At 43.3% G+C, this 19,574-nt stretch overlaps 1 protein-coding gene across 1 annotated transcript in view; it reads right to left on the reverse strand.

Moving 5' to 3' along the window:
* Positions 1 to 1,341: 1,341 nt before the first annotated feature.
* The window catches only part of clec19a (C-type lectin domain containing 19A), a 117,323-nt gene continuing 99,090 nt past the window's right edge, over positions 1,342 to 19,574 (reverse strand). The window contains exon 5 of the mRNA XM_059654200.1: positions 1,342 to 1,642. Coding sequence (XP_059510183.1) covers positions 1,617 to 1,642 — 26 coding nt within the window. The 3' untranslated portion in view covers positions 1,342 to 1,616. The remainder of the gene's footprint in view (positions 1,643 to 19,574) is intronic.

Genomic DNA, 19,574 nt, shown 5'->3' on the forward strand with positions numbered 1-19,574 from the left:
CAGTTTAAACACAGGCCACAACAAACAGTTTAAACACAGGCCATTACAAACAGTTTAAACACAGGCCATTACAAACAGTTTAAACACAGGCCATTATAAACAGTTTGAACACAGCTCATGACAAACAGTTTAAACACAGGCCATTACAAACAGTTTAAACACAGGCCATTATAAACAGTTTGAACACAGCTCATGACAAACAGTTTAAACACAGGCCATTACAAACAGTTTAAACACAGGCCATTATAAACAGTTTAAACACAGGCCATTACAAACAGTTTAAACGCAGGCCATTACAAACAGTTTAAACACAGCTCATTACAAACAGTTTAAACGCAGGCCATTGGAAATAGTTTAAATGCAGACAATTACAAATCCACTTCCTGTCTCGCACAGCTTCAACCCAGGGAGCCCATTGGTGATTTTGCTACATTTGAGCCACTTCTCCCTTTTTTGCAACTCAACCCATCTCTATAGTCCTCCATTCTCTCCTCCTTCCATTCCCTCCTCCTTCTGTTCCCCTCTCCCTCCTTTCGTTCCTCCCTCTATTCCCTTCTCCCTCCATTTCTTTATCCCCCCCACTTCTCCCTCAATAACCTGTCTGATTTCCCCTTAAATCTAGTTATGTGATTTCCTTCACTCACTCCCTGCTGTATGGAGCCCCACATTCTCATCAATGTCTGGTTGAAGAGGTTTCTTCTGAATTCTCACTTGAATTTCCTGGTCATCACCTTATGTGGTTGGTCTCTGGTGCTGCTTTAACCCAATAGAGGAAAAATGGGCCCAAATCATCTGATCAACTTCGATGTTTCAAGAATTTCCCCAAATTTAGATGAATCCAAAATTAGAGGGGAATTGGTTTAAAGTGAGAGGGTAAAGATATAAAGGAGACCCCCTGAGGGGCAAATTATTCACACAGAGGGTGGTGTGTTGTTGGAATGAGCTGCCAGAGGAAGTGGTGGGGGCTGGTACAGTTACAGCATTTAAAAGGCGTCTGGATGGGGACGTGGATAGGAAGGGATTAGTGGGATATGTGCCAAATGCTGGCAAATAGGACTAGATTTATCTAGGATATCTGTTTAGGCCGGGACAAATTGGACTGAAGGGTCTGCTTCCATGCTGTACAGCTCTATCACACTGTGTCTATCTCTGCAGCCCCAGCTATTTTGTGATTCTTTTAGCCAAGACTGTTGTTGGTATCCCATCCAATAGCAATCACATCCTCCTTCCTCATCCCATTCATCTTCATCTGAGGAGGAATCTTGCTCATTTGTGTGGTTGTGTTAATGTTCCACTTTGGAGAGTGCCTGACACGGCACCACTCTTTGTGCAACACTCAGCAGTAACTGTTCATGGCGTGTAACTGAAGAACAAGGAGAATCCATCAGCAATTCCAACTTTTGCCTCCTGCCTGACTGACTCACCCCATCCATCATGGTTCCTGCTCAGAAAAATCTTACAATTGTGCCCTGTAATTGTCAGCAGATTGTTCTGTGTATGCAATGGCATATTTATAATTCAGTAGCTTGTTATCCATTTGGGAATAGTGTGTATTAGTCATGCAGTCCTGGCTTTAGCTTCATACCAGATTATATAAAGCAATTTTATAGCTGGATTCAAATCCAACGGCTAGTCAATTGACCTGAAAAGCAAAAATTATAAAAGTTGTGAAATATGAATAATGAGTGATTTATTTATCTATTGTCTCTTACATTTTATAGTTAATAATGAAAAGCTTCAACTATCACCACAATCTGGCACAATACAATGGATAAAACGATCTAACTGAAAGAAAGTCCTGGGCCAGATCACCAATGACATCTGTGCTGCCACCCCTCCCCCACCACCTCACTCCCAGCTATTTCTATCTTCCAGAGTCTGTCTCTATTGGTACCCAAGGCAATGGGTCAAGTTCTGGGAAATGGGATTAACATAGTGGCAAGCTTGTTTGTGACTGATGCAGACTCGATGGGCTGAAGGGCCTTTTTCTGTGCTGTAGACCTCCCTGGCTCTATGACCCTAGGACCCCGACTCTAGGACTGCAGTAACAATAGAGCACCTAATGTAGAATGAAATACATATCACATCAAAGCAAGCAATTTTATGAATTAATTATGATTCTGAGTGCAATGCAAATTGAAAATTGAGCAAATTCCATTTCAGACAAATGATCCATCAACTAAGTTATCACCCAAGTATTTCATGTGATAATTATCCCCACAATGCTCATTAACCAACTCCAATTTAATGATTTCCAGCATTAAATGTTAATAGTAAAAGGCTGTCTATGGAATAGAATATTTAGAAAGCTGCTGTGAACATTAAACTTTAATCATGCTCTTGTCAAAGGAAATGCTGAAGAAATTGGCAGATCACACTGTTGAAGTTCACAGTGACATTTTAAATGACAGAGCACTGCACGATCATTAGATTTTTATTGTTTGACCTTCTCTCGATTGACTGGAGTTAAATTGCACTCAGCATGAACTAAAAATTACAGGACAGACTGTCTCTTCATGGAGCTTTTGTCTCATGGCTTTAGTATGTTGATGGACACACATCTTTGTACTGAAACAAGAACCGAAACTATCGTAGAAACATAGAATAGGAACAGGAGCAGGCCATTCAGCCCTACAAGCCTGCTCTACTATTCGGTATGATCATGGCTGATCATCCAACTCAGTTCCCTCTCCCCGCTTTCTCCCCCATACCTTTTGATGCCTTTATCCATTCGAACTATTTCTAACTCCTTCTGAATATGTTCAATGCTTTGGTCTCAACTGCATTCTGTAGCAGAGAATTCCACACGCTAGCATGGTAGGTTTTTAACCCAATAGAATGTCAACACTTTATAAATTTCGGCGGCACATTCATTCTGACTGCCTATGAGATGCACTGCAGGAATTCACCGAAGATCCTCAAACAGCACCTTCCAAACCCACCACCACTTCCATCCAGAAGGACGAGGGCAGCAGGTACATGGGCCTTTAACTTCCCCTGCAAGACACTCACCATCCTGACTTGGAAATATATCGCAGTTCCTTAATGGTCACTGGGTCAAAATCCTGGAATTCCCTCCCTAAGGACATAATGGGGATTGCACATGGCCTGCAGCAGTTCAAGCAGGTAGATTACCATCACTTTCTCAAGGGCAATTAGGGATGGGCAATAAATGCTGGTCAGCCAGTGATGCCCACATTCTGTAAATGAAAATAAATTATTCATGCATTGTAATGTTCCCCACACAAAGCGTACTCAACATTCGGCTCATGAAATTCCACAGGCAGCAAAAACAGCTATTCCAATAATTTTCTTGGACGTTCCTCTGTCCTTTTGCGGAGGAGAAGCTGTTTAAATTTTCAAATCCAGTTTATAGATCCAATTATTCTCAGCTACCACCAGAAAATAGTTGAACTCCCGCGGAGGATAAATTAGGCAGAAAATGGGGAATTTAGAACTGGGGGGAGGGGTGGATGTTTGAGGGTAATACCACCCTGGGAATGTGGGAAAATTATTATAGAGTTCAGGGCCAGCACGTGCCTGTGAACATAAAGGATAAGGATGGCAAGATTCAGGAACCTTGGATGACGAGAGAAACTGAGAGCTTAATCAAAATGAAAAAGGAGGCATTCATTAATATGAGTGAAACTGAAGACAGAGAGAGCCCTCGAAACTGAAAAGAGCTCACACAAGGAATTAGGAGGGCTAAAAGGGGCCTGGAAATTTCTTTGGCAGACAAGATTTAGGAAAATCTCAAGGAGCAAAAATGTAGCTATGGGAAAGGTAGGTCCACTCAAGGATGAAGGAGAGTATTTATGTGCAGAGTGAGAGGAGGTGAGTGAGGTCCTTAATGAATACATTGTATTGGGATTTACAAAGGAGAAGGACGTGGTGGGTGGTCAGTTTCAGGAGGAGTATGTTTATATTCTGGGGCAAGTCAATTAGAAAAAGGAGAAGGTGCTTGGTGTTTTGAAAAGCAATAAAATAGGCAAGTCCCCAGGACCTGATGGGATATATCCCAGAGTACTGAGGGAGGCAGGTGAGGATACTGTTGGCGCCTCATACAAAATCATTGTGTTGTCTTTGGTCACAAGAGAGGTCCCAGAGGATTGGAGAATAGTCAACGTTGTTCCTTTGTTTAAAAATGGTAACAGGGATAATCCGGAAAATTGCAGGCCAAGAGTCTTATGTCAGTGATAAGGAAATTATTTGAAAAGATACTTAGGTCTTTATTCACATTTGGAAAGATATGAACTTATTAGCGGTAGCCTACATGGTTTGTGTGTGGCAGGTTGTGCCTCACAAACTTGATTGAGTTTTTTGAGCAAGTGACAAAGATGGCTGATGAGGGCAGGCTGGTGCTGCATCTTAGAGTGACTTTAGCAAGATCTCTGACAAGGTTCTTCATGGCAGGCTGGTGCTGCATCTTAGAGTGACTTTAGCAAGACCTCTGACAAGGTTCTTCATGGCAGGCTGGTGCTGCGTCTTAGAGTGACTTTAGCAAGATCTCTGACAAGGTTCTTCATGGCAGGCTGGTGCTGCATTTTAGAGTGACTTTAGTAAGATCTCTGACAAGGTTCTTCATGGCAGGCTGGTGCTGCATCTTAGAGTGACTTCAGCAAGATCTCTGACAAGGTTCTTCATGGCAGACTGGTGCTGCGCCTTAGAGTGACCTTAGCAAGATCTCTGACAAGGTTCTTCATGGCAGGCTGGTGTGAGAGGCAAAATCATGTGGGATCTACGGTCAGCTGTGAAGTTGAATACTGGCTTACTCATAGAAGGCAGAGAGTAGCAGTGGGAGCAGTGGAGATCGATGACCATTGGTGTTCCACAGGGATCAGTGCAGGGACCCCTGTTTGTTGTGTATATAAATTATTTGTGTATATAAATTATTTGAAGGAGACGGTAGCTGGTTGATTAGTAAATTTATGGACGACACAAAGATTGGGGGAACTGCAGGTAATGTGAAAGATTGCCAGAGGACACAGCAGGATATGGATAGGTTGGAGACTTGGTTGGAGAAATGGCTGATGGAGTTTGGAAAGTTGAATGCAGGAGTGAAGTTTACAGTGAGTGGCATAGCCTTTAGTAGCCTCAACATACAGAGGGATCTAGGCGTACAGGGCCATTGTTCCCTGAAAGTGACAACACAAGTGGATAATGTGGTCATGAAGGCATATGGCATGCTTGCCTTCATCAGTTGGGGCATAGAGTATAAAACTTGGCAAGTCGTGTTGCAGTTGTATAGACGTATAGCTCAGCCACATTTGGAATATTGCTTACAGCTCTAGTGACCACACAACCAGAACCATGTGGATGCTTTGGAGAGGGGGCAGAAACGGTTTACCACGATATTGCCTGGTTTGGAGGGTATTGGCTATGAGGAGAGATTGGACAAACTTGGTTTGTTTCCACTTGAACGTCACAGGATGAGGGAGGTGACCTGAGGGAGGTGAACAACGTTATGAGAGGGACGGATAGGCGGAGCCTTTTGTCCCCAGAGTAGAAATGTCCATTACATAGGTTTAAGGTAAATGGGGGTAAGTTTAAAGGAGCTGTGAGAGGCAGGTTGTTTTACACAGAGGGTGGTAAGTGCCTGGAATAGGCTGCCAGGGGAGAGGGTGGAGGCAGGTTCAACAGCAACGTTCAAGAGGAATCCTGACAGATACATGAATGGGCAGCAAATAGAGGGATACAGACCGGGTAGAGGCAGGAAGTTTTTAATTTAAAAAGGCATCATGTGTCAGTGCAGTCTTGATGGGCCTGTCCCCCTGCGATACAGCTCGTTGCTCTTCAAAACAAAATCTCTTCCATATTGGAATGAGCTGAAGTGATCACTCATTTGTGAGACAAGTGAGGAATTGAGATAAAAAATATATGTAAAATCACAGTGTAAACCCTGATATTTCTTGAATAAAAAAGGATCCAGGTCTGGCATCACCTCTGGAGAGAAAGCATAGTTACAGTTTCAAGTCCAGGTCTGATGACGAGTCCCTGGATTCGAAACATAAACTTTGTTTCTCTCTCCACAAATGCTGCCAGACATGCCGAGTTTTTTCAGCAATTCCCATTTTTGCTTCAGATTTCCAGCATCTATGGTTATTTGTTTTAACATTAAACATCAATGACAGTACAAATAGTGTCACTTTAAGGTAGCCCTGACAAATTTTTAGGGTTGAAGTAATAATTCACAATATCTTTATCTCTTGCTCATAATGAGACTTATTCAAGTAACTATTGGATTTTTAGGTTCTGCCTGTCAAATGTACAAAGGACTGTGTCCCACAAAGTCCAGGTGTTTTGTTAGAGTTCCTATGGGAATTGTCATGATATCATTATGCTGATTGTGTAATTCATAAAATACATTTCAACATTCAAAATAAGGTCAGAAAACACGAGCTTTTTAAATAAATCTGTTGGACCATAACCTGGTGCCTTGTGATTTCTGACCTTGTCCACCCCTGTCCATAACCGGCATCTCCTCAGCATTCAAAATAAAGATTAGATTTACTAAACTAAAAATCAACAAACTGCAGGTGCTAGAAATCAGAAACAAAATCGGAAATTGCTGAAGGAACACAACCGGCCTGGCAGCATTTGTGGGGAGAAAACAGAGTTGACCTTTCAGGTCCAACAACCCTTCTTCAGAATATTGCTTTTCCAGCAATTTCTGATTTTGTTAAAAACGAGATTTCATCATTTAAATAACATGACTGGCCGTGAGTTATCAGAATTAATGAATGATGAGTGATCCAGGCGATTGCAGGGAACAGAGATTGTCTCACCTGCTGCTGGGACCAGCTGAAGACCTCTATCTCCTCCCCACACTAGTCAGGCAGTGCCCAGTTGATGCACAGCATCAGTGAGGGGCACAGGCCACAGAAGGGGGCAATGGGTGAGACTGTGGGACAGGGGCTCACATCTCCATGGGCAACCCCCTTTCCCTGCAATGGATCCCCTCATCAGGAACAATCTTGCAGGTAGGGACGTCACAAGCAAACCACATTTCCAGACAGCCAACTGAGGTTGGTTAAGTTGGAACCTAATTGTTCCATTAGAGGCCTCAACTGGCAATGGAGTGGGAAGGATATCCCTGAGACCTTAACCAAGGTAGAGGAGGGAAGGTGATGAGCTCCAGACCCCCCCCCGTCCAATGGGCACAGAGAACAAAAATACCGAGGCCCCACAATAGTCTAGGAGGTGCGGGGCAATCTCAAGAAAGCAAATAGGACAGTGGAGAGGGTCATGAGGAAGGAAATGCTGGCTGGCAAGATTAGGGAGAATCCCAAGGTATTCCACAAGTCAATTGATGAGAAAAGAAGGTCACAGTATTCAAGGTTACAAGGCTGTAGTGGGAAAGTGGGACCAGTGTAGGGAACAGTGTATTATTGGGAGTACGGATATGATGGGCCGAAGAGCCTTTTCTGCCCTGTAAGGTTCTATGATTCTCCACCTTAGTCCCATGTCTTACCATGTCAGCAAAGTCCACAAGTGCAGCTTACCCTACCCAATGTTATTACTTTTCCTTTTCTTTTGGCTGCCCAAGGGAACTGACAGAGTTTCGTTGCAACAATTATTTTTAAGGTTATCAAGGCTCGCATTAAAACAAGCTTCGATGTGCTTGAGCTGAATTTAGCTTCGGCTTCGGTAGAAGACCCCTCAGGTTTCCATTGTTAAAATGTCAAGTGACGAGGTTCACTTTGTCACGGCATCTTTCCACCTGCTCAGTGGGGCAAATGGCTGCAGAATCGCAGGTTCACCTTCTCTCAGTCCATTTGCTGATGTCTGAAGACACCAGCCTGAGATTGGCAGACAAAGTATGCCAGGGATGGCATCGGGCTGTAGTTCTCTGAACGGAGGGCTCTGTGTCAGAGTAAAGGGGCGCCAATTTAAAACAGATGAGAAGGAATTTCTTCACTCAGATGGCAATGAATGTTTGGAGCTAATTGCCACAGGGAGCTGTGGGGAGACCCTTGTGCATATTTAAGGCTGAGGTAGACTCTTGATCAGTCAGGGAATCAAGGGTTATGGGGAAGGGCAGGAAAGTGGACATGAGAAATGTCGAATCAGCCAGGATCCTATTGAGTGATGGAGCAGGCTTGAGGGCCTGACTGGCCTACTCCTGCTCTTATCTCTTCTGGTCTTATGGGAGGTTTTGGCTGTGTCACCCCCATCCCCTCACTATCATCGCTCCCACAATGTCTGCTGCCAGCCAACATTTGGTTGGAATGAGGAGTGATTTTTACATTGTGGGCCATGTTTTTTGGGGTTTTATTCCAGTTATACTGGACAAGACTTGCTGCCAGCCTGGAACAGAGGCAGAAACAAGGTTTGAATAAGAATAAATCCTCCAGTTTTTACAGGCTCAGTACAAGGTGCTGAGTTAAACTGACACTTCCCAGGAGTGAATGGGGAAATATCAAAGTAATGAGTGGTGCTTTGAGCCCACGTTGGTAATAACTACAGTGAGCATTGTGCAAAACAGACAGCGCAGCAAGATAGTCCAAAAATATCTCCTTAAAAAGAGCATTTAAAAATACCTAGGAAGCTTGATAAAGAATGACCAGTTAAAAACACAACCTGTCCTCACGAGTGCTGCAGGATAGCAAATTCAAGTTTAAGTCTTTGTCTGATGTTATCCTGATTCACATTAACACAACCGTTAAACACCACACCTAATACAAAAACCTCACTTGGTAACTAGTGAGCTTTCTGAGAAAATTAAACACAATCATTCCACTCATTGTGCTGGTGGGGAGCCTGGGCAGGGGAAGGGGATCAGTGTCATTTGTAAAGCTGTGAACCAGCCTGAAGATAACAAGGTGTGGACCTGGATGAACGCAGCAGGCCAAGCAGCATCGGAGGAGCAGGAAGGCTGACCTTTTGAGTCTAGACCCTTCTTCAGAGAAAAGAAGGTTGCTAGGCCTGCCATGTTCATAGAGTCATAGAGTAATACAGCATGGAAACAGGGCCTTCGGCCCAAACTGGTCCATACTGACCATGGTGCACACTCAGCTAGGTCCATCCAACTCCACATGCTTGTATGGTTGGGTTTATGACAGGTAGAGTCAACATGTAAGACCATTAGCGTTGTTTTCAGTTCACGAGAATATAGAATGAGCAACTTTATTTATTTTAAATTCAGTTCAGAGGTAGGTTTTTGAGCTCAGTTTGGAGGACACTGGTGCTGATTTTAGTTTTCTCCTACAGAAACAGTGCAGGGAATAGGCTCACCCTCTGAAACCAGGTGAGTCCAATTTTCTGCAGGTTATTAGAACTTAGTAAGTTTTGCTCCCAGATTTGTAGAGAAGTTTGTTTCAGCAGATTTGGAAAGGGCTCATCAAATTTTGTTCCTCTTACTTGTGGAGGGACGTACAGTGAACAGTTTACTATCCGGCCCCCGCGGGACCAGGAGTGTGCCCGATGGTCAAATCTTCCAGATAATCAAGAGGTCTATATAATCACTTTAAAAACACACAGTAATGTGTTGCAGAGGTATACACATCATCGTTATACTATATTTACAGCATAAATCACTTAAGTAATTTCACAACTTTTCCTTAAATAAAACATACCTGCAGAGAGCCTTCTCACTCACACTCTCATCTGATTACTCAGACTTCGCGGTAGATCATGGTATTTGAGCAGAAATTGACTCAAAGTTGAGTCAAAAGTTGATATATCGTGTGGCCATTCAATTGGACAACACGTATATTTACACTGAGGTAAATAAGTTAAAAGTATTATAACTGGACAGAATAATACAGAAGACTTTATACTATTTGCAGTATGTAATTTTTGCTGGTTTATTGGGAGTGCCAGCTCAGAAGGTATCAGTTAGAGTAAGGTTTGTTGGAGTTGTGTCAGGGGCAGTTCAGAGGAAATTCACGAGATTCATTCTGGGAATCAGGGGTTTGTTTTATGAAGAGAGACTGAGCAGTTTCGGCCAATACAGTCTGGAGTTTAGAAGGATGAGAGGAGATCTGATTGAGGGATATGAGATGCTAAAGGGGACTGACAGACTAGACGTAGAGAGGATGTTTCCTCATGTGAGACAATTTGGAACGAGAGGTTGTAGCTTTAGGACAAGGGGCAGCAGATTTGAGACAGAAATAGGGAGACACTGCTTCTCTCAAGGGGAATTCAGACTGCAGTGGATGCTGGGACACTGAGTAAAGTTAGATAGGAGATAGACAGATTTCTAACTGTGAATGGGTTCAAAGGTTATGGAGAGCGGGCCGGAAAGTGGAGTTGAGGCCGAGATGAGATCAGTCATAATCATATTGAATGGCGAGGCAGGCTCGAGGGGCTGAATGACCTGCTTCCAATTCTTATGTTCTTACAAATGATCTTGTAGACCACAGGAAAGAAACTGTTGGGAGTCAGTTAAGTAGAATCCTACAGAGTAGCGATATGAGTTAATTTCTCTGGATTTGAGTTTCTATAGGAGATAGTGTCAGGAAATGAGCTAGAACTTTTGTTTTCCAGTGACATTTAGATTTAATTAAATGGTTTCAACATCATGTGTTTTTCCTCATTTCTTCTACACCGTGATAAACTTCTGTTGTGTTGTTCAAGAAAGCCTGAAGTCTTATGTGACTATATCTCCGTAACCTATCACCATGCTAACTAGTTAACTCAAAACATAATTGGTCAAGAAATAACACAGTGTAGATCTGGAGGAGCGCAGTAGGCCAAGCAGGATCAGAGGAGCAGGAAGGCTGATGTTTTGGGCCTAGACCCTTCTTCATAAAAAGGGCCTAAGCCTGAAATGTCAGCTTTCCTGCTCCTCTGATGCTGCTTGGCCTGCTGTGTTCCTCCAGCTTCACACAGTGTTATCTCAGATTCTCCAGCATCGGCAGTTCCTACTATCTCTGAAATAATTGATCAAACCAGGTTTCCTTCTGGGATTTGATTTGTCAGGTAGCACCTCTTTCATATACCAACATCCATAAGGCATCAAAAAATGTTCAGAGATTTACAAAGGGTTTATTGTAAATCCACAGTAAAGTACAAAGAGATAACAAGGTGTAGAGCAGGATGAACTCAGCAGTGCAAGCGGCATCAGAGGAGCAGGAAAGCATCCTTCTGCACCCTTTCCCAAGCCAGAAACCAACCCAAACTTGGGAAGAATCCAACATTTTTTATTAAATTTAAGAACTGAGCATTTCTTTTGTAAAATTAACCCCCCATCAACATTTTTTGAAAAAAGTCTCCTAATGAATAAATTACACTCAGTGCAACAACAATAAAACCAAGAGGTAACACGGTGTAGAGCTGGATGGACACAGCATCTGCAATTCCTGCTATCGCTGAAACAATAAAACCACATTGGGGAAACAAAGATGGGGCTGAGCCTGACCCTTTCGTTTATTTTCTCACAAACTCACCCTCTTGGTCCAGGGGCATGGACACTGTCACTGCACCAGCAGGTCCATGTTTTTTATCTCCTTGCTGGGGAGCACTCGGCTCACCCCGTTCAGGATCATTGTTATCAAGACCGGAAAACCTATTAATTTAAATCCTTTTCCTGTTTTTGTTCAGAGGTGTTAATCAAACTGTTATTATCAAGGAGAGATAATTCACCCCAGCCTCTGCAGCACCCGCCTATCTCTGAAAGCTCTGCAGTTACAGACGGAATCTTTCACCAAGTCTCCCAGTTAACCAACTAAACAATTAACAAACACAGCCCAAATGTGTTCAACCAGTTTACAAATTACACAAAGAATTACATGCGCTGCCCACCAGGGGCTGTGTAACAAGAACACGAAACCCAAAGGGAGGGAACTAACTGAGAAAGGTGTTGGACTGGGACCCTGCAGCGCCCATCCCTCTCTTTGAGGGTGTTGGTGGATGCTACATGCTCCCGTTCCAGAGTTACCCATGTGTGAATGTAGCCGCAGGAGAGGGGTAGGCAGCCAGGACACCGCCTACACTTGTTGAATTTAAGAATTCGGCTCTTTTATTCTTTGCGAATTAAAACTGAAACCCTTGTGACATGGTTAAAATAACAAGGCACAAACAAACTGCACTCTCAAAAGGGAGATCCTGGCCCAGTGTGTTATCACTACACTGTTAATCCAAAGACCCTGGTAATGTTCTGGAGGCCAGCGTTCAAATCCTGCTATAGCAGACAGTTGGCTATGGATTTAATTTAAATTATTGGAGTTAAGAGTCAACTGATGACCATGAGTTGATTGTTGGGAAAATCCCATCTGGTTCACTTAATGGCCTTTAGGAAAGAAATCTGCCAACCTTACCTGGTCTGGCTATGTGACTCCAGGCCCACAGCAAAGTGGTTGGCTTCTAAAGGCCCTCTGGGCAATTAGGAATGGACTATAAATGATGCCTGGTCAGCTACAGCCCGCATCCTCTGAATGGATATAAAAAACACAAGGAACAGTGCAACAAGAACAATAATAGAGGAAGGAGGGAAATAAATTAAAACGGAGGTGAAGTGGGGGGGGGGGGAGCGGAATAATCACTCCAGCCCCTGAGGAGCTCAGTTCTTGGTGTTTTCTATGTCAACCAAGCCTGAGATGTTATGGTGCCCCCAAGGGAAAGACAATGAGCATCACTGACTCACAATCAACTTTGCTTGCAATCTCTCTGAACCTTAAAGGGACGTCAGATTTGAACTCTGACAGGACTGTCAGCTGGGATTAGAACAATTCTCTAAAAAATGTGATACTTTATTTTAATATTTTGTAGGGTAGCTGAAGTTATTCAAATCTAAATTACTTCCTAAGGTTTTGGAGTAGATTGGTAGCTGGGATTGTAGTTGTTGAGGTTGGTTGTCTCGCCGAGCTGGTTTCTTGTATTGCAGATGTTTCGTTACCGTGCTTGATAACATCCTCAGTGCAGCCTCTGATGAAGCATCGGTGTGTTCTCCCGCCTGGTTTTTAAACACTGGGGTCCGTTGCGATGGATTGCTTCAGTTCTGGGTTTCCTTCGTAGTGGAATGTATGTGGGGTGGAGTTCTATGTGTTTGTTGCGAAGCATGCTATTAATAAACACATTGAACTCCAACCCATATACATTCCACCGTGAAGGAAACCCGAAGTGAGGCAATCCATCGCAACAGGCCCCAGAGTTTAAAAACCAGGCAGGAGAACACACCGACACTTCATCAGAGGCTGCACTGATGATGTTACCCAGCACGGTAACAAAACGTCTGCGATACAGGAAACCAGCTCGGCGAGCCAACCAACCTCAACACCCACAACTAAATTACTTCAATTATTTTTGTTCATTGCCACATCAATATTAATGTGATGCAAAAATGCTGAGATGTCCAAACCTAGCAGAAAGACAATTCTTTCAGAAATTTAAATCAGAGACGATTAGTTGAGTCTAATTATTTTCAGGCCTCAGATACCTCAATGCCCAAAGGCAGAACACTCTCACTGTTTGATCATTCTCAAGCTGATTTTCCAATGAATTTAGTGTGACTATATTTTTGGTGTCTTCAATAAGGATCTAATGAACCTGCATGATGGGATATTTTTATTCTGATCACAATTTACACTTACGTGAGGAATAAGAGAATGGTCAAAGAAAGAGTAGGGCCGATCGGGGATAGCATAGGGAACTTGTGTGTGGAGCCTGAGGAGGTAGGGGAAGCCCTAAATGAGTTTTTTGCTTCTGTCTTTACGAAAGAAACCAACTTTGTAGTGAATGAAACCTTTGAAGAGCAGGCGTGCATGCTGGAATGGATAGAGATAGACGAAGCTGATATGCTGAAAATTTTGTCAAACATTAAGATTGACAAATCGCCAGGCCCGGATCAGATTTGTCCTCGGCTGCTTTGGGAAGCGAGAAATGCAATTGCTTCGCCACTTGCGAAGATCTTTGCATCCTTGCTCTCCACTGGAGTCGTACCTGAGGACTGGAGAGAGGCAAATGTAATTCCTCTCTTCAAGAAAGGAAATAGGGAAATCCCCGGCAATTATAGACCGGTAAGTCTCACGTCTGTCGTCTGCAAGGTGTTAGAAAGGATTCTGAGGGATAAGATTTATGACCATCTGGAAGAGCATGGCTTGATCAAATACAGTCAACACGGCTTTGTGAGGGGTAGGTCATGCCTTACAAACCTTATCGAGTTTTTTGAGGATGTGACTAGAAAGGTTGATGAGGGTCGAGCTGTGGATGTGGTGTATATGGACTTCAGTAAGGCATTTGATAAGGTTCCCCATGGTAGGCTCATTCAGAAGGTCAGGAGGAATGGGATACAGGGGAACTTAGCTGCTTGGATACAGAATTGGCTGGCCAACAGAAGACAGCGAGTGGTAGTAGAAGGAAAATATTCTGCCTGGAAGTCAGTGGTGAGTGGAGTTCCACAGGGCTCTGTCCTTGGGCCTCTACTGTTTGTAATTTTTATTAATGACTTGGACGAGGGAATTGAAGGATGGGTCAGCAAGTTTGCAGATGACACAAAGGTCGGAGGTGTCGTTGACAGTGTAGAGGGCTGTTGTAGGCTGCAGCGGGACATTGACAGGATGCAGAGATGGGCTGAGAGGTGGCAGATGGAGTTCAACCTGGATAAATGCGAGGTGATGCATTTTGGAAGGTCGAATTTGAAAGCTGAGTACAGGATTAAGGATAGGATTCTTGGCAGCGTGGAGGAACAGAGGGATCTTGGTGTGCAGATGCATAGATCCCTTAAAATGGCCACCCAAGTGGACAGGGTTGTTAAGAAAGCATATGGTGTTTTGGCTTTCATTAACAGGGGGATTGAGTTTAAGAGTCGTGAGATCTTGTTGCAGCTCTATAAAACTTTGGTTTGACCGCACTTGGAATACTGCGTCCAGTTCTGGGCGCCCTATTATAGGAAAGATGTGGATGCTTTGGAGAGGGTTCAGAGGAGGTTTACCAGGATGCTGCCTGGACTGGAGGGCTTATCTTATGAAGAGAGGTTGACTGAGCTCGGTCTCTTTTCATTGGAGAAAAGGAGGAGGAGAGGGGACCTAATTGAGGTATACAAGATAATGAGAGGCATAGATAGAGTTGATAGCCAGAGACTATTTCCCAGGGCAGAAATGGCTAGCACGAGGGGTCATAGTTTTAAGCTGGTTGGTGGAAAGTATCGAGGGGATATCAGAGGCAGGTTCTTTACGCAGAGAGTTGTGAGAGCATGGAATGCGTTGCCAGCAGCAGTTGTGGAAGCAAGGTCATTGGGGTCATTTAAGAGACTGCTGGACATGTATATGGTCACAGAAATTTGAGGGTGCATACATGAGGATCAATGGTCGGCACAACATTGTGGGCTGAAGGGCCTGTTCTGTGCTGTACTGTTCTATGTTCTATGTTCTATGTTCTAATTCATTCTGTGAAAATAGTTGAGACAAAAAACAATCTTTTACAGAAAACAACAAAGGGCTTCAATCTTGTCTGTCTGCAATCGAGTCTTACACAACAAGAGGCAAAATAAAAGCATTGCACCTCAAAAAAATTATCCCACAGTATCACAGCATCCGCACCTTTGAGACTGCAATCAGTAACTTCATCATTCAAGCTCAATCATAGACTATTACAACACGGAAACAGACCCTTCAGCCCAACTTGTGCACGACCATCTGGTTTCCAAAACTAAACTAGTTCCATTTGCCTGCATTTGGCCCATATCCCTCTAAATCTTTCCTGTTGTCAAATCTGTAGAGCATTTGTTATCTGACCAATCAGAATGACCGATGGGAGACATGTCTTGGGTAGTTCCAAAATGGCTGTTGTTTCGCAAATGTTGTTTTCAGATTTACTCATCTCCGCCTAATGGACCCTGATGGACTAAAACATAGTAGTTAGACATCATCCCACCTGCAAGTTCCCCTCTGAGCCACTTAACAGCCCGTCCATGCTTATCACTTTGTATTGTTGTGGATCATTTCTAATTTATTTCTTAATTTACTATCATTACCAGAGTGTTCTCCACTTGTTTGAACAAGAAAACCTCTGCATAAGGACTGCTTGTAGTTGACATATTTGATGAAGATAACTCAGACAGCACATGAGAATTCACGTGTAAGTTGAATTGACAATTGTTCGTTGCGTAAGAGTGAGCTGATAGCAACAGCACCCCCTCTACATAGAGCTCAAAAACTGAAAGAACTGCAGATGCTGGAAATCAGAAACAAAAAGAGAAAGTGCTGTGAAAACTCAGCAGGTCTGGCAGCATCTGTGGAGAGAAAGCAGAGTTAACATTTTGGGTCCGGTAACTCTTCTTTAGAACTGGATTCTTCCAGACCTGCTGCGTTTTTCCAGAAATTTCTGTTTTTTCTTCTGATTTCCAGCATTTGTGGTTCTTTCAGAACTGGCAGAACCCGATTCTAAAGATGGGCCACTGGACCTGAAACGTTAACTCTGCTTTCTCTTCACAGATGCTGCCAGACCTGCTGAGCTTTTCCAGCAACTTTCTGGCTTTGTTTCTCCATGCAGCTTGCTGGTGGAGAAGGTGCCTGTACAAGGTCAGTGATCAGTTGACCGTAGGCAGGTAAACTCCTGAACATAAAAGTGTTGATGGAATCATCTAATGGCAAAAATGATTGCTAGAGTTTCATTCTCTATCTGTACACAGGTAACTCCCGCTTTGTTTCATGGTCTTGAAATAAAAGCTATTACCTTCTCTTTACCGTTGGGTAAACTATGAAAAACAACCACTCCCACTTCATGCAGTGATGCATCACATGTCAATTGCGTAAAATGGGTCAGGAATTCTGACTGTAATAAAGTCTCTTTGACTTGTGTGAAAACTCTTCCTTAATGATCCTCCCATTCCCAATTCTGGTTTTGGAGCAAGAAAAGAAAAACTGTGGAACAGTTTGCGAATGACTGCAAGAGTTGGGGAAAACCTGCCTTTGGTAATTTAACAGGCCCAAAAATGATCGCATTTGGATTACGCTTTCATGTGTTGTGCCTCATTTATGATTTTCACTTTTGAAGGTGAACTAACTGCATAGAGGCCAGTATCCTGCCCCGCCTCACCTCCCCCCCCACCCCACCCCGCTTTGACATTCAGTAAGAAAGTGGCCCAGTATTTCTTGGGGAAGGAAGGGCAGGGAAGCAGAAATATAATGGTCAGTATATTTAATAAAACCTTCTCTTTAGTCTGACAGTTTGGGCTTTTCTCGTGTTATTTTTGTATTGTGCGAATATTCTTCCTTCTCTTCAGTTTCTGTAATGCCATTGTATGTTCATGTTTCTTCCTCAAACACACTCATTCAATGTTTCCTTTGTTTCTGGACTTTCTAACGTCAGCAATTTGCTGTCGTGTGACCTGTTTTTCTAGATTTTGACAATGTGTGTATTGTAGATAACAAAATGTGAGGCTGGATGAACACAGCAGGCCAAGCAGCATCTCAGGAGCACAAAAGCCGACGCTTCGGGCCTAGACCCTTCATCAGAGCTCTGATGAAGGGTCTAGGCCCGAAGCGTCGGCTTTTGTGCTCCTGAGATGCTGCTTGGCCTGCTGTGTTCATCCAGCCTCACATTTTGTTATCTTGGATTCTCCAGCATCTGCAATTCCCATTATCTCTGTGTATTGTAGAGCTGCATTTCCAGGGAGGGCGGTCAGGAGGGTTGGAGTTGTAACATTGTACAGTGATCTCCCTGGATAGATTCCCCTGCGATGTACTTTCATTGTCTAATGTCAGAAATCACACAACACCAGGTTATAGTCCAACAGGTTTATTTGAAAACACAAGCTTTCATAGCCTTGCTCCCTCTTCAGGTATAAATGAGGTGGTATTAGACACAGAATCTATAAGTAAAACATCAAAGTGACACACCACTGATGAAAACATATTAAACAAACCTAAATCAGTTTTAATTGATTAATATGTATATGTAAATCTCCAAATTCCTTTCAAGTCATGGTCCTGTGAGAACTAAAGGTTTTATCAGTGTAAAGAAAAGATGATATTTTAGGTCAGACAATGCACGTTAGGTGTGAGGCCTTGTTATGTTCTGGTTTGGAGTCAGACTAGTTGTATTTCTAAAGCAGGAATTTGTAAAACACCGCGTTGATTTCCCCATGGATAGTAGATGACAGATCACATCTTTGTCTGGTGTCAGGAAAACACAGGGACATTACTGGCTGCACTATTTGAAGCTTTTCTGTTACAGACTGAAACACCCTTAATTTGTATCAGGATTTGTAAATATCATAGCCGTGAATTAAACTCATTATGAAATATGAAATAGAGGACCTGATTTTTGCAGGAGCTTCAAAACCCGATACCTGATTGAAACTGGGAGGTGATCCTAGCTCACACTTAGTAACAGTGAGACCGACAGTAAAATCTGCCCAGAGACTGTCTCCAAATTGGCCATCTCTTTATGCACTACTCTATTGGGTGGTGTTCTAGTGATGTCACTGTTGCATCAGAGTGCTGGCAGCTCTGTGCCACCAAGAGAAGAGGGTCCTCCTAAGGAAGGTCACAGAGTGGAGGGGAGGGGAAAGGCAATGGAGAGAAGAGAAGGATCTCGGAAGGACAAGAAATGACAGGGAAACAGAAGTAGCCTCCTCTGAGGAATTGGGTAGGCAGTGGGTGTAGTCAGATGCCTATGGGCTTGTCCATTGGGCATGGAGCTTCTTAGGCTTAATCCCTACCCCACCTGACCCTCCATGAGCTGGGAGCCTCTGCAAACTGTGGGGGAGGGGACAGATGATTGTAGGTGCCAGTACTAACCGCATTTACCCACCTCCCGGCAGCCCCAGGCCGTCTCCAACACTGTGTGACCAACTGGAACGTAAACCAATGTATCAACAACTTAAAAAGTGAGGTTCCCTGAAAGATATTAAAGCACACATTGAAGTCCCAACTCTGGCTGTTCATTTCTTATTTTCAAATTTCAACCTGAGAGCTGTAAAGCTAATTAAATTAAAGCAGCTTACAGGCAGCAACTCTCTTCAAAACTGACATTTACACATCCAGCTCACCTCCCGCTCTGAAGAAATTGTCTAAATCCCTGTGGATACAACCTTAAAATAACATGTAAACCACACGCATTCCTCCATTAATTGTGGGGCCGTGATAGGTTTATCGAGTCACACAGATCTTTTGAAAATATTGCTTTGAAAAAGCGTGTTCCAGTAAATTGCTCGGTGTGAAATGAAAATCCCAGCGGTAACAATGTCAATGTGACAGCCCTCCCCCTGCTCTGCCTCATACACGACTCACACAGCTCACGTACAGGATGACCAATCTCAACAACTCTAACACAAACAAAATCCTTCCAACAAATTACTGATTCATGCATTTAGTTTATTCACTTTCAACCCAAGAGTTTAACTTTAAACGGCACGCAGACATTTAATGGGCCCTTGAGAGAGAACCGACAGACCTGCAGTTTTCTCATTAACAATCGGACGATTTCCAGGCCTTCTGAATGAACTTTCCGGAAGGAATATCATCATCTTTTAATCTACTCTGCTCCAAGTAGAATAAACTCAATTTCTCAAATCTTTGTGGTTCTGAATGTGCATCTTTCAGACTTTGCTGACTCCATTTAAAAATTTAATTCCACCCGCAGCGTCTGTATATTAAATGTTCTAATGGTTACTGTGTGTGTATGTTTGA

This window comes from Stegostoma tigrinum, chromosome 23 (genome assembly GCF_030684315.1).
Source record: "Stegostoma tigrinum isolate sSteTig4 chromosome 23, sSteTig4.hap1, whole genome shotgun sequence".
Classification (NCBI taxonomy): Eukaryota; Metazoa; Chordata; class Chondrichthyes; order Orectolobiformes; family Stegostomatidae; genus Stegostoma; species Stegostoma tigrinum.